The sequence below is a fragment of the Gopherus flavomarginatus genome, chromosome 3 (genome assembly GCF_025201925.1).
Source record: "Gopherus flavomarginatus isolate rGopFla2 chromosome 3, rGopFla2.mat.asm, whole genome shotgun sequence".
Classification (NCBI taxonomy): domain Eukaryota; kingdom Metazoa; phylum Chordata; order Testudines; family Testudinidae; genus Gopherus; species Gopherus flavomarginatus.
Genome location: NC_066619.1, coordinates 236,536,216 through 236,563,033, shown reverse-complemented (window position 1 = coordinate 236,563,033; position 26,818 = coordinate 236,536,216). Strand labels below are relative to the sequence as shown.

The following is a 26,818-nucleotide window of genomic DNA, read 5'->3' as shown; positions in this document are numbered from 1 at the left end:
TTGATCTAATTATTTTTGGAGGTGTACGTGCATTCTGTCTGCCTGCAGTTTTAGCGTTGATTCTCAATCCAATCCGTCCTTCTTCCCTTCAGCGTTAATGAGCCTAGCAACATGTCATACGTGAAAGAGACAGTGGACAGATTGCTTCATGGATACGACATTCGCTTGAGGCCAGACTTTGGAGGTAATTTGTCAGTCTTTTTCAACGTGTAGCACAACCGTGTTGCATTTCCTGTATCAGAGGGAAACGTCAGTTGAAATGCAAATTAGTCTTTGTAAATGGTTGTGGGCCAATTTATGACCAAGTACACACACAAACACACATACTCACATGCGTGCACACACCTCCTGATGTACCCAACTCACACGTGCAAAGACACACACGTTTATATATGCCACTCCACAGCCAGGCACAGGGATGATGCTCTTAAATGTCTATGATGTGCATAACAAAACCCCCTGTTTCCGATTGAAGGTGCTCCTGTTGACGTCGGGATGAGGATAGACATTGCCAATATAGACATGGTTTCAGAGGTCAACATGGTGAGTACACGCTCTGCATTAAACCAGAGCTCTGAAATTGTTACATTTTGTGCCTGCCTCTTAGAGTTCAGTTGGGGGAGAGGAGTCTCAGACTCGTATCTGTGCAGCTTTTTCTTTCGTGCCAGAGCAAAGGACGATGAGCGAAGAGTTAAACACGATGAGTGCTCTTTGGAGACAAGCTGTTGATAGCTGCGCTGGGGAAACCTGCTTGGGACAAATTTGTACAGTGCTGTACCGTCTCCTTTCATGTCCTTTTAAAACACGGCACGCCGCCATCTGCCGATCGTTGCGCCTTACTGCCTTTCAGCACCAAGGACAGCTCCACGCTTCCTCGCTCTCTCAGCCCCCAGAGCCCTGGGCGGCTGGGGCCGGGAGTTTAAAAAAAGGCATATTTGACAAAATGACAATGCTGTATTTGTGGAGTCTGGGGGGCGGGGTCTAGGGGCAACCACGCTTCCCTGACTGTTGACTGGTCAGGAGACGGAGATCCTTTGCCTTGGCAAAGGTTGCTAACAGTGTTCAAGGTGGGGGAGGGAAGGGATGGTGGATTTTGCGTGTCTCTATGCAACTTCTAGAGCTACATATTCAGACTGCAGGAGCAGAAATCTGCTCTGGCTGAACCTCCCATTTGCTTTTGGAACCCAGAGGCACCTGTGGGAAGGGGCGAGATCGTTGAATTAGGAAGTTAGAGGGCAAAGCGTAGTCTGTTTATACGGTATTTTAATCGCCTCTTGTGATTTGGTGTGGAGGAAATAGTCAAAGCAACAGTAGCTGCTGCTAGGCTGTCTGCTAAGCACCATATTCTGCGTGAGTAACAATGCTGCTGAGACTCACGACTGGCAGAATTGGTACTGCTTTAGACAGAGCAGGCGCCTGTTGATTTCCCTCTAGTATTCCAGAGTTCTCTTGCCTGGGACAGGTGGATTGCAATTGCTGAATGACTGACAAATCTTGGCTGTGATGTGAAGTACTTTATCACTCCACAAGCAAATATGTCGGTGAGGATTTTAACAGCAATGGAGGTGGGGGGAGAGATTGAACGGCTTCCATCTCGTTTTAGTTCGGCGTCCAATCTCTCATAAATTGCCTGCTAAAAGCAAACAGTTTGATATTGCAGATTGGATCACATACTTTGGAGTAGCAGGATTACTAGCAAATGTCTGTGTAAAGGAATTCAGGGCTGCTAAGAAGAAAAGTCATTTAGAATAGTTCTATAATTTGAATATACTTAAATTAGAATTTTGAAATTGCTCACTGCATTTAAATATATGTAATATATAAGGTTTCTGTTTTACTCTTAGTGTTTTCACCCCAAGTCAACTATATATATTTGAAATACTGGAAATATTTAGAAATATTAAAGATTCCTGGTACATATTTTTGACAGATGGACAGACTGAATTTCTCTGTCAATTGATTTAGATGGTAGAGATAAAGGCTATTATAAAGAAAGAACATCACCTTCACAAACTAAACACTTCTCAACATAAAAGCAAAGAAAAAAACTAATGCTGGAAAATGCTTTTTTTCATTGGGAAAAAGAAAAAAATGTTTATACATGAGGGAAGCTCCACAGCTAATTAGCAAAATTAGAAAAAATGAAAACTGGTTGAGGGTCAAATAAAATGTAACTTCAGACAGAGGTGTGCTACATTGTACTTGATTGTGTTAATTTCATTGCTGAGATGACTGAATTATAATAGGTATGAATGCAAAAGTAAAGCACAAAATATCCAGTGCTGGATTGGTTTCACATTCTCTTCTGTTACCACAGAAAATGAAAATCAGTTAGAACTTTTAATCCCATCAAAATCATTTCTGATTAATATACTTCAAGGACATTTTGGTGGTGGGGGGCCAGTCTCAAATGAAAATCTAAGGTACTTTTGTCCCATCTGAAGAGGAACATCTATGCAACTAAAAGGAATTGGATAGCTGTGCTTTGTTTTGATACCCACTGTCAGTTTATTGAAATTTCATAAAGTACTAAGACATTTATCAGTTTCAAATTAATTTCCCTTTTCCTAATATTAATACAGTCTAATATTTATCACTGGAATGCTTAAAAAGACAGTATTTTTTCTCTTTAGATTTATTTTTACTACTCAACTGTATATCTTAATTTTCTGTTGTTGAATATAGTTATATTTATTTTAGTGTCACAGTTACATTGTAAGTTCTTTGGGGCAGGGACTGTTTTCACTATATGTATTGTACCCAGCACAATGGGGCCATGAATGGGACATAAAAGCTATATCTTAATTCAAATGTTAAGTAACAATAAACAGTAGGTGGGAAAAGGGAAAATACAAAGGACAGACTTTGCAAATTCTAACTTGCAGAGTTCCTGCTGAACTTTCCTTTCAAACAGAAAATGTTAGTGATAGGGTGGAGGAAAGACCACATAAAACTTGCATACGTCAAGGCTAAGCAAGGGGGACAAACCCTATCCTCACCCGCAAACCATTCCCTGGGAGCAGAGTCAGACTCCGCAAACTAGTCACTGAGCAAACCATCTCTTCTAACATAATGGTTGCCTTAGATGATGTGTCTACACCTTCCATGACTTTATGCTGACATCCTTTTCAGGGGTGCAGGAGCAAAGTGAAGTTAATGCCAACACTAATGGTACTAAAGGCCTTATTCTGTGAGGTGCAAAGCATGCTGGATCCTCAAATGGGAGTTTGGGAGCCATGCCACAGGAGGCACACAGTGCTGTGCAGTGTTAATTATGTTGTATTTTCCAGCAGTATTTCCACTTGGGGCTGCATAGAGCATGATCCATAATGTGTCTGCCCTCCCCCAGCTCCACTCCCTTCCCACACCGGCACAACAAAGTCTGCAGATAAAAATATTGGGGGAGTTGCACTGACACAACCATTCTGATAAATGGTCTCTTTAAGCTAGCAGAGAAAGGTATAATATGATCCAATGACTGAAAGCTGAAGCTAGACAAATTCAGACTGAAAATAAGGTGTAATTTCTTAACAGTGAGAGTAATTAACCATTGGAACAATTTACCATATGTCCTGGTGGATTCTCCATCACTGACAATTTTTAAATCAAGACTGGATGTTTTTCTAAAAGATATGGGGAAGTTCTATGGCCTGTGTTATACAGGAGGTCAGACCAGATGATCACAATTGTTCCTTCTGGCCTTGGAATCCATGGATCATAGATTCATAATCTATGAAAAAAACTGACAAGACTAGAAACCCTTCACTCAAACGTTGGCTTTCCTACTTTCCTATTTCTGTCTTGCTTTACCATCACAAAGATATACTTTGCAAACTGGTTTACTATAGTGAAATAAACTTAAATTAACATATGGATGGTCCAATGGTTACAGCGCTAGCCTGGGACTCAGCACTTCTGCAAATCAAGCCGCTTAGGTTCCTTGCTTTAGGTACCAAGTTTTTACAAGCTGATCCAAACCTTCACTTCCTCTTTCTATTTACGCTCAGGAAATACTAATTGATATACTGACAAATGCTTCAAACCAGATAATTATCATTTCGTTTTCATTACATTTCCAAGGCCAACACGGTGGCCTTCTCAAACCTTAGTCCCAGATTTGGACCTTAGCGTCCAAAATATGGGGGTTAGCATGAAAACCTCCAAGCTGAGTTACCAGCTTGGACCTGGTACTTGCTGCCACCACCCAAAAAATTTGAGTGTTTTGGGGCACTCTGGTCCCCCTGAAACCCTTCCCTGGGGACCCCAAGACCCAAACCCTTGAGTCTCACAACAAAGGGAAATAAATCTTTTCCCTTCCCCCCCTCCAGGTGCTCCTGGAGAGATACACAGACACAAGCTCTGTGAATCTAAACAGAGGGAGTCCCCCCTCTGTAATTCCAATCCTGGAAACCAAAAGCACTTTCCTCTTCACCCAGAGGGAATGCAAAATCAGACTAGTAAATATAACACACACAGATCTCCCTCTAACTTCTTCCTCCCACCAATTCCCTGGTGAGTACAGACTCAATTTCCCTGAAGTTTCCCAGAAAAGAAAACTCCAACAGGTCTCAAAAAGAAAGCTTTATATAAAAAAGAAAGAAAATACATAAAAATGGTCTCTCTGTATTAAGGTAACAAATACAGGGTAAATTGCTTAAAAGAATATTGAATAAACAGCCTTATTCAAAAAGAATACAAATCAAAGCACTCCAGCAACTATAGACATGTAAATACATGATCTCTGTACTCACAACTTGGAAACAGAAGATTAGAGAGCAGGAAATAGAAATCACTCCTCATAGCTGAGAGAGCATCAGGCAGAAGAAAAAGAACACAGACACAAAACTCCCTCCACCCAGAGTTGAAAAAATCCTGTTTTCTGATTGGTCCTCTGGTCAGGTGTTCAGATTACTTCTTTCCAGGTGAAAGAGATGTTAACCCTTAGCTATCTGTTTATGACACGCCCCCCAAATTGCAGACAGTGGGGAAGCTCACTGGTGGCGATTTCCTTCTAGAACTTGAAAATAAACAGATTAATACAACACATGCACATTTACATATACCACTAAGTATATAACTAACAGACTTCTACATGGTAAGAACACTTTTTAACTACTGGATTCTGGGAAACTCTCACGGGAGAGTGCATCCGCTACTTTGTTAGAAGCTCCTGAGATGTGCTGAATTTCAAAATCAAAATCTTGGAGAGCTAAACTCCAACGAAGAAGTTTCTTGTTGTTCCCCTTGGCGGTCTGAAGCCACTTTAGCGCAGCATGGTCAGTTTGTAGCTGGAACCGCCGTCCCCAAACATATGGGCGTAGCTTTTCCAGGGCGTACACAATGGCATAGCATTCCTTTTCACTGACTGACCAGTGACTTTCCCTCTCAGACAGTTTCTTGCTGAGAAACACGACAGGATGGAAGTTGTGATCTGTTGCTTCCTGCATGAGAACTGCTCCTATACCACGCTCTGATGCATCCGTGGTTACTAGGAATGGCTTGTCAAAATCCGGGGCCCTGAGTACAGGGTCAGACATGAGCATTGCCTTAAGCTGGGTAAAGGCCTTTTGACACTCATCAGTCCACTTAACTGCATTTGGTTGGGTCTTTTTGGTCAGGTCGGTCAGTGGGGCAGCGATTTGGCTGTAGTGTGGTACAAATCGCCTGTAGTATCCGGCCAAGCCTAAGAAGGATTGGACCTGTTTCTTTGACCTGGGGACAGGCCACTTTTGGATAGCATCCACCTTGGCCTGTAGGGGGTTTATGGTTCCTCGACCCACCTGGTGCCCCAGGTAAGTCACTCTGTTTTGGCCTATTTGACACTTTTTGGCCTTAACAGTTAGTCCGGCCTGCCTGATGCGCTCAAAGACCTTTTCCAGGTGTAGTAGGTGTTCGGGCCAGGAGTCTGAAAAAATGGCAACATCATCGAGGTAGGCAACTGCAAATTCTCCCAGTCCTGCTAGTAGACCATCTACCAGCCTCTGGAAGGTGGCGGGTGCATTTCGAAGGCCGAAAGGAAGGACATTGAATTCATACACCCCCGCATGGGTGACGAATGCTGACCTCTCTTTGGCAGGTTCATCTAGTGGTACTTGCCAGTACCCCTTGGTTAAGTCTATTGTAGAGATGAACTGGGCCCGTCCCAACTTTTCCAATAGCTCATCGGTACGTGGCATTGGATAGTTGTCCGGACGAGTTACCGCATTTAGCTTACGGTAGTCCACGCAAAAGCATATTTCCCCATCTGGTTTGGGTACCAGAACCACTGGAGATGCCCATGCACTGGTAGATGAGCGGATTATACCCATCTGTAGCATGTGCTGGATCTCCCGTTCTATAGCAGCTTGGGCATGAGGAGACACCCGGTAGGGTGGGGTTCTAATGGGGTGAGCATTACCTGTGTCAATGGAGTGGTATGCCCGTTCAGTCCGTCCTGGGGTGGCTGAGAACAATGAGGTGAAGCTAGTGCACAGCTCATTGATTTGTCGCCGCTGCAGACGTTCCAGGGAGGTTGAGAGGTTCACCTCTTCCACGCCACCGTCTTTTTTCCCTTCGTAGTGGACACCGTTAGGCCACTCAGCATCATCTCCCTGGACTGTAAACTGACAAACCTGTAAGTCTCTGGAATAGAAAGGCTTGAGAGAATTAACATGGTACACTCTGGGCTTTAGTGAGGAATTGGGAAATGCTATGAGGTAATTCACAGTTCCTAGGCGCTCTTGGACCATGAATGGCCCTTCCCATGATGCTTCCATCTTATGGGCCTGTTGCGCCTTCAAGACCATTACCTGGTCTCCTACCTTGAAGGAACGTTCTCTGGCATGTCTGTCATACCAGGCCTTTTGCTCTTCCTGAGCATCCTTTAGGTTCTCTCTAGCAAGGGCTAAAGAGTGTCGGAGGGTGCTTTGTAGGTTGCTTACAAAGTCCAGAATGTTAGTTCCTGGAGAAGGCGTAAACCCCTCCCATTGCTGCTTCACCAATTGTAATGGCCCCTTAACCTCGTGACCATACACAAGTTCAAATGGTGAAAATCCTAAACTGGGATGTGGTACAGCCCTGTAGGCAAACAGCAACTGCTGCAACACTAGGTCCCAATTATTGGAGAATTCGTTGATGAATTTTCGTATCATGGCCCCCAAAGTTCCATTGAACCTTTCCACCAGGCCATTGGTTTGATGGTGGTACGGGGTGGCAACCAAGTGATTCACCCCATGAGTTTCCCACAGTTTTTCCATGGTCCCTGCCAGGAAATTAGATCCTGAATCTGTAAGGATGTCGGAGGGCCAACCTACCCTGGCAAAGATGTCTGTTAAGGCCAGGCACACAGTGTTAGCCCTGGTGTTGCCTAGAGCTACTGCTTCTGGCCATCGGGTAGCAAAGTCCACTAAAGTCAGTACGTACTGCTTTCCTCTGGGCGTCTTTTTTGGGAAAGGGCCCATAATATCCACAGCTACTCGCTGAAATGGGACCTCAATTATGGGGAGTGGCTGGAGAGGGGCCTTGACCTGGTCTTGAGGCTTTCCCACTCTTTGGCATACCTCACAAGACCGGACATACTTGGCAACGTCCTTGCCCATCCCCTCCCAGTGGAAGGACTTCCTCAACCGGTCCTTGGTTCTGTTCACCCCAGCATGGCCACTGGGATGATCATGGGCTAAGCTTAAGAGCTTCCCCCGGTACTTAGTTGGAACCACCAACTGTTTTTGCGGCTGCCATTCTTCCCGGTGTACACCAGAAAGAATTTCCTTGTATAAAAGTCCTTGGTCTATAACAAACCGGGATCGATTAGAAGAGCTGAGAGGCGGTGGGGTGCTCCGTGCCGCCGCCCAAGCTTTCTGAAGGCTGTCATCTGCTTCCTGCTCAGTCTGGAACTGTTCCCTTGAGGCTGGGGTCACCAGTTCTTCCTCAGACTGTGGACTTGGGCTTGGTCCCTCTGGAAGCGATGTAGGTGATGGGGTTGTTTCCGTTGCTGGGGAACCGCTTTCCGCTGGTGCACCTGAGGGTATTTTAGGCTCTGGCTGAGCCTTTTGGGTATGGCTGTATGTTGCTTCTGCCAGTTCTGGCTCACTGGTGCCCTCTGGCGTTGAGTTTGAAGATGTGGTTGCACTTGCTGGTGTTGGTTGCTGTTCCAGTTCTGGGCCTGGGACTGGAGGTGCTGTGGCTGTTTCAGTGGTAGGCATGGAATCCGGGTCCACTACCTCTGTCTGGGTCTCTGGTAACACAGACGGGGCCTCTGTGGACGGCTCAGGAACAGGAATGGGTCTGGAAGCTTGCCTGGTTTGGCTACGTGTAACCATTCCCACTCTCTTGGCCCGCTTCACCTGGTTGGCCAAGTCTTCCCCCAGTAGCATGGGGATAGGATAATTGTCATAGACTGCAAAAGTCCACATTCCTGACCAGCCTTTGTACTGGACAGGCAGTTGAGCTGTAGGCAAGTCTACAGCTTGTGACATGAAGGGGTAAATTGTAACTTTGGCCTTTGGGTTGATGAATTTGGGGTCAACGAAGGATTGGTGGATAGCTGACACTTGTGCCCCCGTGTCTCTCCATGCAGTAACCTTCTTTCCGCCCACTCTCAAATTTTCCCTTCCTCCAAGGGTATTTGAGAGGCATCCGGGCCTGGGGATCTTTGGTGTGATGGTGGTGTAATGAATTGCACTCGGATGGTGTTCTTTGGACAGTTGGCCTTGATATGTCCCAGTTCATTACACTTAAAGCATCTTCCATCTGATGGGTCACTGGGTCGAGGTGAGTTACTGGAGACTGGTGAGGTGGACGAATAGGGCGTCTGTGGCTTGACTTGGGTTGTATGTGGGGTCTTTGGCTGTCCTCGGTTGTAGGGTTTATGGTCGGTGTGCCCCCTGGGGTATTCGTTCCCCTTGACCGTAGCTTTCTTGCTTTCTGCCACTTCCATCCATCTGGCTCCAATCTCCCCTGCCTCAGCGAGATTTTTGGGTTTTCCATCTTGTATGTACCGTGTTATGTCCTCAGGAACACCATCCAAGAACTGCTCCATTTGTATGAGGAGGTGCAGTTCTTCCAAGGTTTTAACATTGTGTCCTGATATCCAGGCCTCAATTTTTCCCAACGTAGTAGGCGTGTTTGGGAAATGACACATCTGGTTTCCACTTTTGGGTTCTGAAACGCCGACGGGCATGATCCAGGGTTATCCCCATTCTGTATCTGGCCTTGGTTTGAAAAAGTTTATAGTCATTCATTTGCTGCTTAGGCATTTCAGCTGCCACCTCTGCTAAAGGTCCACTGAGTTGTGGCCTCAATTCTACCATGTACTGGTCTTCAGGGATGCTGTACCCAAGACAGGCTCTTTCAAAATTTTCCAAGAAGGCCTCGGTGTCATCACCTGCCTTGTAGGTGGGAAATTTCCTGTGCTGTGGAACGATAATTGGCGCAGGGTTGTTAGGGTTGGCTGTGTTTTGCTTAGCCTTTTCTAATTCCATGGCCTGTCGGTGGGCTTCCCTCTGGAGTTCCAGCTGTTTTTGGTGGTCTGCATCTTTGGCTGCTTGCTCTCTTTTGTAGGCTGCCTCTCTTTCTCTTTCTCTCAGCTCCATCTCTTGTAGTCTTTTTTCCAGTTCTCGCCTGTGTTCAGCTTCTTTGATTTGTTCTTCGGCCTCCATTTTTGTCTTGGTAGGCATGGTTCCTGTTTTCTTGTGTTGGGTTGCCCTCCGGTGTTTATCTTCTGAACTGCAGGCTCTGTTGTCTCCTGGGGTCTGCCTAGCAACAGGGCTTTTGCCCTTTGTTTTCAATGTAAAGCAAACCAGAAAAACCACTTTATTTGCATGTATATAGTGCTGGTAATTGACTCCTAATGGGAGTGCTATTGTGTGACAAAAGACCCTTAACAGCCTCTTAATGGCTTCTTGCTTACTATGCAAGCCACAAACTGCCAGAGAGAGCAGAAAAAAAAAATTCTCTCTGGTTCCCTTTTAAAACCAAACTGTTTCTCTCTGCTAAAAAGCCCTTAGCAGAGAAAAGAAAAATATAATATTCCTACTGGCTTCTGGATTCTGTCTATCCCGTAACCGCTGCCACTCATGTCAAACCTTAGTCCCAGATTTGGACCTTAGCGTCCAAAATATGGGGGTTAGCATGAAAACCTCCAAGCTTAGTTACCAGCTTGGACCTGGTACTTGCTGCCACCACCCAAAAAATTTGAGTGTTTTGGGGCACTCTGGTCCCCCCGAAACCCTTCCCTGGGGACCCCAAGACCCAAACCCTTGAGTCTCACAACAAAGGGAAATAAATCTTTTCCCTTCCCCCCCTCCAGGTGCTCCTGGAGAGATACACAGACACAAGCTCTGTGAATCTAAACAGAGGGAGTCCCCTCTCTGTAATTCCAATCCTGGAAACTAAAAGCACTTTCCTCTTCACCCAGAGGGAATGCAAAATCAGACTAGTAAATATAACACACACAGATCTCCCTCTGACTTCTTCCTCCCACCAATTCCCTGGTGAGTACAGATTCAATTTCCCTGAAGTTTCCCAGAAAAGAAAACTCCAACAGGTCTCAAAAAGAAAGCTTTATATAAAAAAGAAAGAAAATACATAAAAATGGTCTCTCTGTATTAAGGTAACAAATACAGGATCAATTGCTTAAAAGAATATTGAATAAACAGCCTTATTCAAAAAGAATACAAATCAAAGCACTCCAGCAACTATAGACATGTAAATACATGATCTCTGTACTCACAACTTGGAAACAGAAGATTAGAGAGCAGGAAATAGAAATCACTCCTCATAGCTGAGAGAGCATCAGGCAGAAGAAAAAGAACACAGACACAAAACTCCCTCCACCCAGAGTTGAAAAAATCCTGTTTTCTGATTGGTCCTCTGGTCAGGTGTTCAGATTACTTCTTTCCAGGTGAAAGAGATGTTAACCCTTAGCTATCTGTTTATGACAGGCCTGCTTCATGTTTTCAAAATGCTTGAGCCTCATTAGCTAACTTCTGACCCCAGGCCCTTTTTCCATTCCCTCTGCTGCTGTTTCCCCTTGCTAAATTACTTATTCATAGACACCTACTTTAAAAGTTAGTAAAAAATATTTCTAGCATAATAAGAACCGGCATTTGTTGTTGTTGATTTATCGGTTTACAAAGCAGCAGCAATGAAGTTTCCCTGTTAGGAATTGTTATGCCTCAGGTAGCTTTTTCACTGGGGAATTTAATTATAGCCTAAGAGTAGTAGCTTCTGGCTAAGAGGGGTGAAAACATTATTTACTGCTGGAATCTAAACCTAGGCTAGAGCCCTGATCCAAAGACCACTGAAGTGGAGGAAAGCCCATGTAATATATATCAATATTTGACTTTGTAATACACATTTCTAATCTAAATGGAGCCAAATGGTGATATTTAGCCACAACCCTCAGTAATAGACTGTTTGTAGCCTCACTGCCCCAGAAGGTGTTCAGGGAAGGGTTAAGCCTCTGGTGTCACTGTGGAGACTACACTGTGCTTTAGATTGGTGCAGTCCCCTCCACTTATGCTGCAGGGCCCTGAACCCACCTCCTTCCTGCCTCACTTCCTTTCTAGTGCTGGGCACCTTGGGGCTGCACTGAGAGAGCAGTCCCTGTGCTCTTTTTTATTGTCATGACAAGTTATACCAGCGTTGCAAAAGCAATTAAAACCACAGCCTCCTCCTCCCTCTGTGTGCCCAAGTACAAGCCTGTCACAATCTGGACCACAAGCAGAACAGTCAAAACTATTTTGAAAATGTCCTTAAATATTGAGAGTAAAATGTATATAGTTTCACCCTGGTTTTTAAAGGTGCTGAGGTCCAGATCTTCAAAAGTATTTAGGCACTTGTAGTGGGATGGACCCCACTCCTGCCCTGAAGGGTAAAAACAGCCCTAGGAGGGGGCTGTGGCTGGAGAAAGCAGCTTTTAGGCTGGGCTGATTGGGGGAAGTGGCTGCAGCTGGGGCCACACCCCAAACAGACTCAGCCAGCCCTATAAGGGCAGAGAAGCCAGAGGTAGACAGAAGTCTCTCTCTAACTGTAGAGTGAGATTGGCTTGGTTGGGCTGGGCTGTAGGGAGCTGGACACAGGGTACTTGAGTGAAGCAGGGATGGGGGAAAGGCAGAGGAGCTGGGGAGCTCTAGCCTGGAAAGCCCCCGGCAGTAGCATAGCATTGGGCTAACAGGTACTGGGGGTTGCAGAGGGCAGCCTAGGGGTAGGCTAAGGCAGCAGGTCCAAACCCAACCTTGTCAATGATGAGTAGGATGATACTGCAGTCTGCCCCAGGGCGTGGGGGCTAGACAATGACTGGCAGTAGCCATATACTGAGGAAAGGTGGGAATAGTGGGTGGGGGTTCCCCATGGGGAGACCCTATGATGGAGAGAAAGGGGTTACTTCCAGGGGGCAGCAGCCCATGTAAAAGGGCACTGGGTCCAGGGAGGGACATGAGAGCCAGAAGACAGGTGGATCACTGGCCTGCAGAGGGTGCTCTGAAGCTGGAATCAAGCTAATACCCAGAAGTCACCAGCAGGAGGTGCCGCAGGGGTGAGTCTGCTAGTCTACAGCACTTAACTCCCATTTTCTGGTCCCAAGCACCCACCACTCCCATTGGTTTCATTGGGAGCTGCAAATACTCAGTGTCTGTGAAATTCAGCTCCTTTATTTGTTCAGAATGAAAAATGTTGCTGCCTGTTAATTTTCTTGCCATCTGCTTAAACATGCTTGCAATCACTGTGCTATGAAAACAATGAAAAGTTATTTGCAAACTTTGGTCTCCATTATATTCCAAGAGATCTTTATGATGGGGAAATTGCTCCATTGCTGAAAAACAACAATCATTTTGAACACAAGACACGGAGATGTGACTATAAAGTGTGAAGTAAGATGTACAGGACAATTGTGTTTTGTTAATGATGCTATTAACAGCTTATCATAACACAATCACCACATCCCTCAAGGCACATTAACTCTCCCCCATTTAGGGTAATGTGGCTCAGTCAGTCTCACATGAAGAATATGAAAGTAAGGCCTGCAACCCTTATTCATGTGAGTAGTCCTCACTGATTGACTTCAGTGGAACTAGTTTGCATGTGTAAGGATTGCCGGACTGGGCCCTTAATGTATACCACTGACTACAGAATCAGCTACAGAGCTCCTACTGGGACAAAAGGAATGAATTTGGTCCACCATTGTTACTATAGTAATTAAGGAGTCTCTAGCTCTGCTTAAGCGAAATATGGCCTGCCCAGTAGAAAAATGTGATCCTTGGTCTGTGAATCGCAGCCATGATAGGCTGGCTACTACATCACCCTGGCTCTTGAACTGAACCTTTCCTTTTGTTTTACTAGGCATCATTCATTTTCTATTAAACACATTAGTGGTGTGTGTGTAGTGTAGTTTAGTTTAGTTTTATTTAAAAGGAGCTGCCACTGCTCTGAGTTTCTGGGCCAGAATCACAAGAGGATGCAAGTTACACCTTCTGCTGCCTACTGGGCACCTGTGCTGCTGGACCCATTCATTGATCTAGAAGGACAGGTGGCAGCACTGCCAGCCCTCCTCCTCCCCAGGTGAAGGCACTTTGCTAGTGCAAGAGGCTTTTTTTTTTGGTCTGGATTCCGCATGTTCCCTGTTGAAGGAGTCTCCCTAGGAAATGCACTGAAGCAGCATGTCAGCTGGCTGACTTTCTCCACATGGAGCCATATTTTCAAAATCAGAGGGCCAGATTTTGAAGTGCACAGCACCCACCAATAAGGTCAGATTTTCAACCTAGATGCTTATTTTGGCACTTAAATTGGAATGGAGTTCCTCTGACAATCTGACCCTTACTGGAGTCATGTTTGGGCAGCTGGCACTACGCTGAATTTGCCCTTGATGGACTTCCCATCACTGTGGGGCTAACAGCCTGGTTTCTGTATCTGCATGAATCCTGTCCCCAGACTTGTTGCAACTTTAGCTTAGACTATAGAAAAAGGACTGCTGTGAACTCTATGAATAATAGACTGTCTGTGCAGCTAGCCCAGTGTTGGAGCCTTTTGAAAATATAGCCTTCTATTGTGAAACATCTCGCCCATTTGCGTATTAAAACTCACCCGGCCTTGTAATCAACCCTGCTGGTATTTTCCCCAAATTATTTATTTTATGTCTACTCAACTTCTTTGGACTGCATTGTTTTATAGTTATTGTGTTTAGTAGTTTACTACTAGTGCTACTGCACTGAGCTTTTACAGTGACTTTCACGTAAAAGATTAATCCAAGCATTCATTCTCATGACCTCCCTGTTTGAGACATAGGTTTGTTGCATTATACTCATTTTACAGGTGGGTAGACTCTGGCACTAGGAGAATATGACTTGCCTTATATTAATCAGCAAATCAATGGTGGAGGCCAAAGTGGGACCAGTAGTACTGGCCCCATTCCCCTGTTCTAGTCACTGTACACACTCTCTCCTTCCCTAATATACCATGAGACAGGGTTAATAGGTTTATTTTTGCATCTTTGTTATAGTAATTGAAATTTACAATGTGTTTCCTTTCAAAACTACAAGGTGACCCTTTTTTGCTTTGTCTCAGTTAATGATGTTTGACTAATTTTCTGCCATGACAGAATTCTTATGAAAGTATATTAAACCTTTACATGAATATGAAATGAGTTCATTAGGAACTGTGCTATGACAAAATCTATTAAGTTTCTGTACATGATTTGTCTGGTTTACTGCAATACCTTGACCCAAGTTAACAAAACAGGCAGCCTATAGAAGATGCCAAAGAATATGTCTGGGTAGTATGATGCATGATAGCTGTGCTCAAGCTTCAGGGCAAACAAATGAAGAGTGTATATCTACCAGAAGATGGTCACTAAGAAGTGGGCCTCAGAAATGAATCATTCACATGCAATAAATGAGTTAAAATGTTACCTCCAAAAGCTTTCCCCAACAGTCTCCATTCAGTGGCACAGAGGACAAAGCGTTACAAGAGTAGCAAAAATCTCAGTTGCATGTGCTTGTAGAGATCTGAAAACTCATATATGATATAAAAACAGAGCCAGACTTGTTTATACAGCAACCAAATAAAAACCTGTTTCCATAGTTTGTAGGGCTCAGTTCTTGATCTACCACACTGAAAATACTCTCATGCTAGAGTTTCTGTACTGGTACATGATCTAGCAAAGCACCTAAGCACGTGAGTAGCACTGTTTAAGTCTAGCAGCACCCATGAAGGAAACTGTGCCATCAGAATGAAGGAGGATGCTTTCAGGGTTCTTATGTTAAGTATATGCTTAAGGGACCTTGCTGTGTCAGGGTCGGAATGACTAACCTCAAGCCATAGGGGCTAACCTTATCTAAGTGGGTTCCTAGGGCTTAACACTGGACTGGTCTTTTCAGTTGATGAGAATTCCTCACTGGAATACTATCCATTACCTTACAGAATGCTAGGAACTATTAGGAAAGGGACAGATAATAAGATGGAAACTATCATAATGCTATTATATGCATCTATGGTATGCCCACACCTTGAATACTATGTGCAAATCTAGTTGCCCCATCTCAAAAAAGATGTATTAGAATTGGGAAAACTACAGAGAAGGGAAACAAAACTGACTTGGGGTATGGAACAGCTTCCATGTGAAGAGAGCTTAAAAAGACTGGGCCTGTTCATAAGAACATAAAAACGAGCATACTGGATCCGACTAAAGGTCCATCTAGCCCAGTATCCTGTCTTCTGAGAGTGGCCAGTGCCAGGTGCCCCTGCCCAGAAGTAGAGTTATAGACTCCATCCTGTATATTGTTAGTGAATCATTGAGAATCACTTGACAGATGTAGTGACCACACAACTCACATTCCCTGATACCTTACAAGATGATGAGTCCCTCCAGGGCTGATGGACAGGAGTGATTTTTAACATTTGCTCTGTCCTGAAAAGTGGCTGTAAAGATGGCATTGTGGGGTCCCATGATTTTTATCTGTCAGTGACTCCATAGCAAATGTGCACTTTTTACAAACTAAAAAGACACTTTTCATAACTGCCAGTCATGCAAACTCAGCCTGCATTCCAAACTTCCAATGGAGTTCTTGCTGGCTCTTTTATCACAATCACTAAAGCTTCTTCAAGACTAATTTAATTCACAGTGGTACGGCAGCTTAGCAGAGAGAAGTGGAATAAAAATCTTTGCCAGAAAATTAAGCAGATATGACTAAATCTGTTGAAGAAGCAACCCTCGATACAGGCAGGGGTGGCTCTAGGTATTTTGCAGCCCCAAGCATGGCAGGCAGGCTGCCTACAGCGGATTGCCTGCAGGAGGTCCCCAGTCCCGCAGATTTGATGGCACGCTTGTGGGAGGTCCGCCAAAGCTGCGGGACCAGCGGACCCTCTGCAGGCATGCCACCAAAGGCAGCCTGTCTGCTGTCGTTGCAGCAACTGGCAGAGCACCCCCTGTGGCTTGCTGCCCCAAGCATGCACTTGGCGTGCTGGTGCTTGGAGCTGCCCCAGGATTAACATGGTGAAATTCTTTGGGCCTATGTTATATAGGAAATCAGGCTAGATGATCATAATGGTCTCTTTCAGCCTTAATCTATGAAGGGGCCATTTCTGTCAGGCCTTCTACTGCTGATAATAGCACTCTAAAGTTGAACATCTCAAATGGAAGTGTCCCAGTTGAAAATTTCTGTATGGAGCTGATGCTGTTAGCACAGAGATGAGGCCCATTGGGTTGAAGATTCCACCACATCGCTCCCCTTTCAACGATATCACTGATTAAGGAGTCAGGATTCTCATTTCCAGCAAAGGAGATACTATCTTATCCAGAGACTAGGAACTTGGGCCAACTTCTAGTCTTCCCAGGCAGAATTTTGGATGTCAAAGATACTTCTCTCAACAACTACACTGTTACTTATTTAAAAAACAAGAACAGGGTCTGGAACCACACAGTAGTAATTAGTACAGCACTACGGCTGTGGTAACTACTATAGATATTGTGGTCCTAGCAGGGGAGAAGAGTCCCAGGACCATGAGGTATTACTCCTTACATGTCTTGTTCCCTTGTATATCTCAAACTTTCACCTGTGGCGTGGGTGTTTACCCTGGTGCATCAGGCTGACCCATCTGTAGAATAGGTGGCCTGACAGAGAGAGGAACTAAATCTGAGTCTCCTGAGTTCCAAGCTAGCACCCTCATCACTAAGAACTTGAAGTCTTAGCAAGTTAAAAAACAACAAAAACCTGTTCAATTCTGTAAACTATTTGGGGAGGAAATAGACTAGTTTTGATTTGCTATTTTGGATGTTTTTATATTATTACCAGTCCAGTACCTCTAATACTATCAAATGAGTAACTACTATACTATGATCATTAGATTGTAAAAGCAGCAAAGAGTCCTGTGGCACCTTATAGACTAATAGATGTATTGGAGCATGAGCTTTCATGGGTGAATACCCACTTTATCGGATGCATGTGATTGTAAGTAGATTTTGTTAAAAAAACAGTAAACATTTTGCAAAAACTCTTCATATTTTTATTGGCTTTTCAAAATTTCATTCTCTTCTCCTCCATAAACCCTGCCCCCCAAAACAAACCATTTCAACCAGCTCTAACTGTAAGCTGTGTGGGACAGACTACTACATCTATCACATATAGCACCAAGCATGTGTAACAAATCATAAACAGCAATAATGATTAACTGGTAGCAAGAAAAAAGCTTGAAAGAAGTTCTGATGTGAAAATTCTCATGAGTTACCTCAGCAAATATCTCAGTTGTTTTATCCTATAGCTAAGCTTTTAAAAAAAGAGATGACCCTCATGCACATTTATCTCTTATTTCATTGAAAGTGCACCAGCATGAACATACAGTATAAGTATCATGAGGTTGCAACTATTTTTTATAGTTGGGGAGTCTCATTCAAATGATGATTTATTATAGTGAGGGAAGGTGTAATAACCAGACTAACCTAATTATTTTGCCTCAGGGCCTACAAAAGAAGCAGGTCACCCAAAAAGCATCCTGTTTAGTGAATATTGGTAGGGGAAGGAAGAGGATGAAGGCTCTGTGAGGGAGAGTAAAGGAGTATATATCATGCTATATGTTTCTTTAGAACAAGGGAGTGTACACAAAAGGGGTGTATAGATAGATGGGGACAGAAGGAATTTAGACCTAGACTGAGCCATTAAGCTGAGTAGCACAGAATCACTCAGAGACCCCCTGGTTCCCCTTGTTCCCAAAAGAGAATAATTTATTGCAGCCCTTTGCAAAATGTAGATTATTCCCCATCTTGTGTCAGCTCAGCCCTGCTGATAGACATGTTATGGAGAGTGTAGCCTAGGCTCAGCCTACTCCCACACCTTTGTGCCTACCTGCTCAAGGGACATGTGAGGCAGAGAAGAGGCACACAGACCCTGCTCTACCCCTCCACCCACTCCCAAGCTTGCAGCCATAATGAGGGAAATGACAACTAGAACTAAGCAAATGAACTTTTTGGTTCAGGGCAGAACAAAAAAGTCCTTAAGAAACTGAGTCAGTTCAGGTCAAACCAAAACTGATTTGTTTACATTTTTGCTCATTAAAACAAAAGCCAAAACACAAAATTTTGGTTTGGAGTCAAATGAAACATTTAGTTGAACCCCTTCCAATTTTAGTATTTTGTGTGTGTTTTGGTTTGGGGTGTTTTTCACCATTCTCTAAAACAAATAAGTACTATATTTCTAAATCAAACATCATTTCCAATCAAAACACTTCACAAATTAAAAAAAAATCCAGTTTTTTTTTTTTGGACAGATTTGACCCAAATCAACAAATAGTTCTGATGCCCTGTGTGATAAATAAAATGGTGGAGTAGCTCCCATTTATGGACACCCAGCCAGTTAGCTATAAAATTCCTCTTAGTAGCTGTTCTCTACTTGCTTTACCTGTAAAGGGTTAACAAGCCCACAGGTTTAATAAAATAAAAAAGGAAGTGAGCACCTGACCAAAAGAGCCAATGGGAGGGCTAAAATTTCTTAAAATGGGAAAGAAACTTTCCCTTTGTTTGTTCTCTGGAGAGATGGAGAAGCAATGCTGTAAGCAGGAATGCTGTGTAAGGCTTGAACGAGGTATGAAAATTCATTTTCCATACCTAGAAGAAATTACTGGACAGGGCATGTTTAAATAGATGCAATTAGGTTTCTTTTGACTTGTGGATCTCCTCTGTGCTAACCCCAGATGTTTTTGCTTTGCTTGTAACCTTTAAGCTGAACCTCAAGAAAGTTATCTTGATGCTTAATTTTTGCAACTGTTTCTTTTATGATCCAGCAAAAAGCCTAAGTAATAAATATTTCCTTTCTTTTTGCTTTTAATAAATTTTATCTTTTTTTTAAGAACAGGATTGTATTTTTGGTGTCCTAAGAGGTTTGTGCGTGTTGTTTGATTAGCTGGTAGCCACAGCTAATTTCCTTTGTTTTCTTTCTCAGTTCTTCCCCAGAGGGGGGTGAAAGGGCTTGAGGGTACCCCACAAGGAGGAATTCCCAAGTGCTCCTTCCTGGGTTCAAAGGGTTGCGGGGGGTTGTTTGTTTTTGTTTTTGTTTTTTTTTTGCATTTGGGTGATGGCAGCCTTTACAAGCCAAGGTCAGAGAAAAGCTGTATCCTCAGGAATGTAATACAAGCCTGGAGTGGCCACTGTATCAATGTGTAGAATCTTTGCAGGCCTCCATCTTCTGCACTCGGAGTGACAGAGTGGGGATTCAGCCTTGACACCCTGAAAAATGTATTGGGGGTGGGGTGTAATTTAGTATTTGCCTAAAAAATATTGCCCAGCTCAAATGGCAAAATAGCTGTGTATGGGTCTTAGTCTCTACTATGCAGCCCTATAGGGTTGGGTCACAAAGCCCTTAGTGAATGGAGAAATTCTGATATACACCTGTAAAGATGAAGACAATTCAGATTTGAAATTGACTTTCATATTAGGCAAAGGGTGGAAAGAGGGAATAGTAAATTGAGTAACTAGATGGAATCACCATTGGGGAGGAATGTGAGACCAAATGCATCAAAACTAAGGAAGTGTTATGGGGTGAGAGTACTTGGTAGCATCCAGGAGCAGTCTGAAAAACAGAGAGTGACTAACACAGCAGTTCTCAAACTTCATTGCATCACGGCCCCCTTCTGAGAACAAAAATTACTACACGACTTCAGTTTGGGGGACTGAAGCCTGAGCCAGCCCAAGGCTCACTTCCCCATGTGGGGATCCAAAACTGAAGCCCGAGCCTTGCCGCCTGGGCAGAGCACCAAAGCCAAATCCCAAGGACAGTGGGGCTTGGGCTTTGGCTTCAGCCCCAGGCCCCAGTAAGTCTAACACCAGCCCTAGTGACCCCATTAAAACAGGGCCACGAGCCACAGTCTGAGAATCGCTGGACTAATGTGTGAGATAACAAATGATCTTCTGCAGAAAAGCTGGGAGAATTGTATAAAAATTTATTAAACAGAAATCCTTTGTACTTTTATTATACACAAAACACATGTTAAATTAGTTATGTAAGATGCAAAGTCAAGCACTAGAAAGTTAGGACATGCCAGATTTATGGCTGCCTATGCAACTTGACTCTGCCTCCAGTCTATGTATCCAACTTGCATACTGAATGAGGGCAGGAGTTCTGTGGAAAAACAAATAGTATGTGAACACGTAACTAAAGATTACATCATACTGCAGACTCATAAGGGGCTGAATTAAGGTTGCATGGAAAACTACATATCTGATTTTTCTAAACTTTCAAGTGCTTGGCTTGACAACTTAAATAACGCTCTTTTCATGTAGGGGTTTTGGGGAGTAATTTCCTTTTGGATTGGTTTTTAAAGAAAAAGTTAAAAATAAATTCTATGCAGTGCAACGGTCACAAACCCTCTCCCCTCACAAATCCCATTTTGAAGTCAAATCTTCAACACTGTAACACAGACAACTACAACTTGAGCTAGAGAACCAAAAGGCAGCAAAAGAAGACTGTTCCTCTGTGGGTGGGAGAGGGGGGTGAAGAGATGAGCTGGCCATGTGTTTTCCCTGAATGGGAGGGGAATGGGCTATTGGTGCCATGTGCAGGGTTCCTGGGAAGGGAAAGGATACTGCTCTATTCTCGCCCCCCGGTTATAGTTGCTCCAGGATTGCATGGAGCCTGTTTTAATAATTAGGGTCTGGAAGACCTACCCCAATTGTGAGATCAACTGAGGGAAAACTGATAAAAGTTAATAAAATGATCCAATCACATATAATAATAAATACTTATGGGAGAGGTACAAAGCGGAGATAAGACTGGGTTCATCCAAACAAAAAGGCCTACTGATACAACCTAATGACTGTGCTGAGATCATGTCTAGTAAATTAGAGAAATGTGACACTGAAAATCAATGGACCAGACTTGGTATGTCATAAATGAGGCCTAACTGGTGAGCAGAATAATAGGAGAATGGGCTATTCCACCTATCATTCCGTTTTGGAGCCCTTAAAAAATATTTCAGTAGGAGGATCAAATTAGCTGCTGGCTGGGAACCAGGTGGACTGAAATGAGCAAGCTTTACCATCATGGCTGCCACCTCAACCTTCTCTAGCAACCTCAGGTTCCACCATGATACCACTGAGCCTTCATCACCCTGATCTTGAGAGATGGCCAGACCAGATCAGGCCAGAGAGAGGGACCAAATGGTATTGTCACCTCCACCGGCACCAGCTAAATCCTGACCACCTCTGGGATGAGAGTCTTTGGTTTCTGCTGTCATTTTTCTTCCCCATTTTATTTCTTTCTTTCTTTTTGCTTCTGTTTAATAAGAATGTGACTTAGCTGTCCTAGATTGCATCTTTTGCAACACTGCTGTGAGCCATGCCCACAGAGGCTAAAAGAAATGCCCTAATCAGCCTGACGCTGGTATAAGTTTGCCAGGTCTCAGAGTGGCTGATCAGACTGTGTGCTTGGCCCATGTTTCTCTAGCAGTGAAGTTGCAAATGCTGCAGTGAAGACATACCCTGTGGGTATAACTACACCGGAATAAGAGACCTGTGGCATGGTGGCTGGCCCAGGTCAGCTGACTTGGGCTCGTGGGGCTAAAAATTGCTATGTAAACATTCGGGTTTGGGCTGGAGTCTGGGCTCTGGGACCTGCCCCCTTCACAGGGTGCCAGTGCTCAGACTCCAGCCCGAGCTTGAACGTCTAAACAGCAATTTTACAGCCCCACAAGACTGAATCAGCTGACCCAGGCCCACCAAGGCTGTTACATTGCTGTGTAAACATACTCTAAATGACTGAAACTTACTCAACAAGGGTCATGCAAAAGACCGTAGCCAGGACTCTGCCCTACAAGGAAATAACAGGAACAACAATCTGACCATGCCTTTTGTGCTCAGAATAAACACACGATTTCTATGAGTGAATGCAACCAAAGAAAGTTAATCTCAGTGGTAATTTGGCCTATAATACTACAGTAGCCTAATTTTTATAGGAGTTCTGACTCAGCATAATGCAAAGTTCCCAGAAAGAGAGAGGTTTAATGTCATCTAAAAATTCCCTAACCTATTACTCATCCAAAGAAGGAAGAGAAACAATACCATGAGCAGACACAGAATGGTGGTAATAGTAATTGCAGGTAGCAAACCGCTTATGAGCATGTCACAGGTTGAAATGTGCTTGCATGAACAAATTCATAAAGATCAAAAATTGTTTGGAACTGAAAAGGAGACAAAATTCATCATATAAACCATTCACAATGAAAAGTTCCCCAAGATCTAGCACAGAAGATGTAGAAAGAGGCACATTTATATTACATAGCAACTCTGTGTTGAAAGGGATGAAGGACATACAAGAATATTTGAAATGAATACTAATGAAACTGTTCAGCACCTGATTTTAATTTTTCTAGCAAATACAGAAAAAGAAATTAAGCAATAATTCATAAAGGTCAAATCCTTTTATCACTGTCCATTCAAAAATGGAGAATTATATTAAGAGTGAGACACAGAATGCATTCTTAAGTAGGCAGCTTGAGGTTAAACCACTGAGACACTGTTACTGGAAAGCTTTTTAGCTTATTTTTCATTTGTCTAAATGGGTAAATGATCCTTCAGTGAAATGGACCCAGGCAAAATGAATAAAGTAATACTCAAGCAAAGGTCCTTCTGTATGCCCCTGAAAGGGGACTTAATCTACTTTTTTCAGAGCTTGAATAAACGGAAGGCTTGTCTACACAGGGAAATTTACCAATATAGCTATGCTGATATAATTACACTAGAATGGCTAGGTCAGTAAGTTTCCCCATGTAGACAAACATTTTGTCCCAAAGCTCTCTGGCTTCAGGGTTAAAGCAAACAGTATTCCAAATTCTGAGCCACACATACAGAAGCAAATTCCCTGGCTTCAGGGTTCAAAGCAAATAAAAGTCACAAACACCCTTTCAATAAGGTGTGAAGCAAATAACACTCTGTTACGTCAGGGCTCCCACTCTGAAGCTCAGAGTAACTGTTTGGCTCTCCAGCCACACTCACTAACCTACTCTTGATTTCTCGTTTGGTTTCAATTTAGGCTTTTGGCTTCCAGCTGCTTCTAGTCCCCTTACATTAATCCCTAGTCCCAGAGCTTCCTGACACTCTTGGGCTTCAGCCAAATATTATAACATCACAGAGTACAATGCTGAAGGAAGAATATACAATGGTAACGCCTCCCTTTTGTATGAATAATGTGCTGAGAATGCTGCCAAATAGTATAAGATACGCAAATCATTGTGATAATGCGAATGGAAAAGAAAATGACTGGAGTGGGTAGATTTTTTTTTCCTGTGGGCCACATCCTCCTCATTGTTCAGACCCCCCCATTTTTTTTTTCTTGAACCTGAAGTTGGACAAATGGAACGGGAATCTTGTTGCTATTGCTGTGCCACAGAGGCAAAAATCTGATGCCACGGGACCATCTGCCTGGGTCTGGCAACCCTAAGAAATATGCCAAATTCAGGCACAATTTCTGGGTCATGCTCCTAGCACACTTCTTCATCCAGGTGTAATTCTTGGTGGCTATAGCTACTACCACCACAGATGTAACCAGAGATTCAAGTGCATATAAAATATTGTGTGAAATCCTGGCTCTCTTAATGTTAACAGGAATTTAGCCATTGACTTTGATGGCAGCAGGGGTGTGGAAGAGCAGTGAGAATGTGTTTGACTTGCAATTACAGTTAGAGGATCATCTCCAGAGTAGTAACAACTTGTCCCTGGCACTTCCCATCCAGCCCACCTCCTCCAGCATTTGTACCCTTGGGCATGCCCTCTGAAAAATGTCTGCTGGTTCAAACAGTACTTGTCCTCTGTAACTGCATACATAACTGACTGATTTAGTGACACTATCCTTCTGAGACTATTCAGGACCCTTAATATCAAGACACTTACAGATACCTTAAAATTAGAGCTGGTTAAAATTTGTCATTCAACAAAAATTGTCCTTTTTCTAAAATAATTTTCAGGGTTTTTATTCAAATGTTCTCAGTTGTCAAGCCCCAAAATTTGGGAGGTTGGGGTCAGATTTATTTTTTTCTACTTTCTCTGCCCTTTTCCTCCCACCCTCCCCAATCTCTTTCCATTTTGTCATTTAACAAGCAAGAGAAAGGAGGAAAATTTAAAACTAAAACTCCAATACCAATAATATCAGAAGACTTTAAACATCTCATTTTTTGTGAAACATACAGACCATGTTTTGACCAGCTCTGCTTCATGCTGTAGAACCCAAGAAGTTCCCCCAACGCGCACACACCCCTCTCAGATGCACTTTCCTCAGTGTATGAGTTCACTTTGTTAAATCAAAACCAAAGATTTTCAAGAGGCTCCCGCTGAGGTATGCTGCTAATGTGGGCACTAGAGACAATTGCAGGATGTTAAATCTTGTGGGACCCCTCAGTATGATGCACTTTCAAAGTGACAGCAAAGTATGAAATGTAGCTCTTACCGGATGAAAGAGTCCAAGATGGCAGCCAATAGAGAGACACCTTGCAGATGCTTTTAAAGCTCAATAAGGATCATTTTTCTTTTTATAAAAAACGACTTCTGGAACTCACACAGGTACTTTCAACCTTGTAAAATTTCTCATTTTAAATTCTTCCTCTTATGTGGCCAGTGCTCAAAAAGGCATTTTAAACAGCCTTCTTCACCCCAAAGCTTTTAAAGCTTAAAATATAGCCACAAGGAATTCCATAATGTCAGCTACTGTATGTTATGGTGGCATATGGCCAACTAATGCAGTTTGTTCCACAATTTTTCAAGCAGTAGCCCCGTGTAAAGAATTACATGTTCTAGGGTAGAAAGGTAGGTCAAATTTCATCCCCTCAACCTTGAAAGGGTTTAAAAGTTTGCTTGGCCTAAGTAATGTCAGTTTTCTCCATCTCTGTTTTAGCAAAGCTTTGATGGCTTCTGTTGTGTTATGAACAAAGGAAAGGTGAAGACACAAATGCAGCTTCTAGAAATACAGTGTTGTAATTCTGCATAAACATCCAATAGCATATGTATATTCACTTTGTAACAGGGCATGGTGATGATTGGAAAGGTTTTTTTTAAAACAAAATGTTCGAGAGAGAGCCTGGCTTCAAAACAAAGGATGAATGATTTCAGACTGCCAAATGTAATTACAGGTTGGAATAAATGTTCTCCATTAAAATGCAGCAGCCCTTTGGGCTGAGATTGAAGGCTCTTGATAGTGTCTTTTTTAATTGTCTCTGTTAGAATAGAAAGCACTCAAGTGGCAACAAAGTTGATATCACTGAAATAGATACACAGAGTGTCTAAATATTGTTCAGCATCTTAATCATATTAAAGTAATAGAGTGATTTGTTTTCCCTGGATTTCAAGTTGATGAGACTCTTAACAGCATCAGTAGAAAAGTGAATTCTAGTCACCTGCAGACATATGATCACAGATGTATACAATGGAACTGAATTGGGGTTTTAACAACTATGGGCTGCTCCTGCAAGAGGCTGAACTCTTTGGCCCAAATCCAGGAAAGCACTTGAATATGTGTTTAACACTAAGCATGTGAATTTCATCTGCATTCCTCATACTCTGTTGTTTTGCTGGATCAGGGCCAGGGTGCTCAGCAACTTGCAGGATAAGCCCTCTGCCTTACATCAGTTTTACAATTCTGTAACACAACTGACATCAGTGAAGTTACTCCTAATTTACATCAGTGTGAGAGGATAATATGGGACCCTACTCACAGTCCCTCCCCCTGCTCATAGACTCATAGACTCCAGGACTGGAAGGGACCTCGAGAGGTCATCGAGTCCAGTCCCCTGCCCTCATGGCAGGACCAAATACTGTCTAGACCATCCCTAATAGACATTTATCTAACCCACTCGTAAATATCTCCAGAGATGGAGATTCCACAACTTCCCTAGGCAATCTATTCCAGTGTTTAACTACCCTGACAGTTAGGAACTTTTTCCTAATGTCCAACCTAAATCTCCCTTGCTGCAGTTTAAGCCCATTGCTTCTTGTTCTATCATTGGAGGCTAAGGTGAACAAGTTTTCTCCCTCCTCCTGATGACACCCTTTTAGATACCTGAAAACTGCTATCATGTCCCCTCTCAGTCTTCTCTTTTCCAAACTAAACAAACCCAATTCCTTCAGCCTTCCTTCATAGGTCATGTTCTCAAGACCTTTAATCATTCTTGTTGCTCTTCTCTGGACCCTCTCCAATTTCTCCACATCTTTCTTGAAATGCGGTGCCCAGAACTGGACACAATACTCCAGTTGAGGCCTAACCAGCGCAGAGTAAAGCGGAAGAATGACTTCTCGTGTCTTGTTTACAACACACCTGTTAATGCATCCCAGAATCATGTTTGCTTTTTTTGCAACACTATCACACTGTTGACTCAT

At 43.3% G+C, this 26,818-nt stretch overlaps 1 protein-coding gene across 4 annotated transcripts in view; it reads left to right on the top strand.

Moving 5' to 3' along the window:
• Positions 1–26,818, top strand: part of GABRB1 (gamma-aminobutyric acid type A receptor subunit beta1) — a 289,303-nt gene that overhangs the window by 38,316 nt on the left and 224,169 nt on the right. For 3 of the 4 annotated variants that reach the window (XR_007773567.1, XR_007773566.1, XM_050947725.1), the window contains exons 2-3: positions 93–184; positions 476–543. The exons of the other annotated variant lie outside the window; for it this stretch is intronic. Coding sequence is in view for 1 of the 3 variants with exons in the window: in XM_050947725.1 (XP_050803682.1) it covers positions 93–184; positions 476–543 (160 nt within the window). In the remaining 2 variants the exon portion in view is untranslated. The remainder of the gene's footprint in view (positions 1–92; positions 185–475; positions 544–26,818) is intronic. 4 annotated transcript variants of the gene reach the window in all.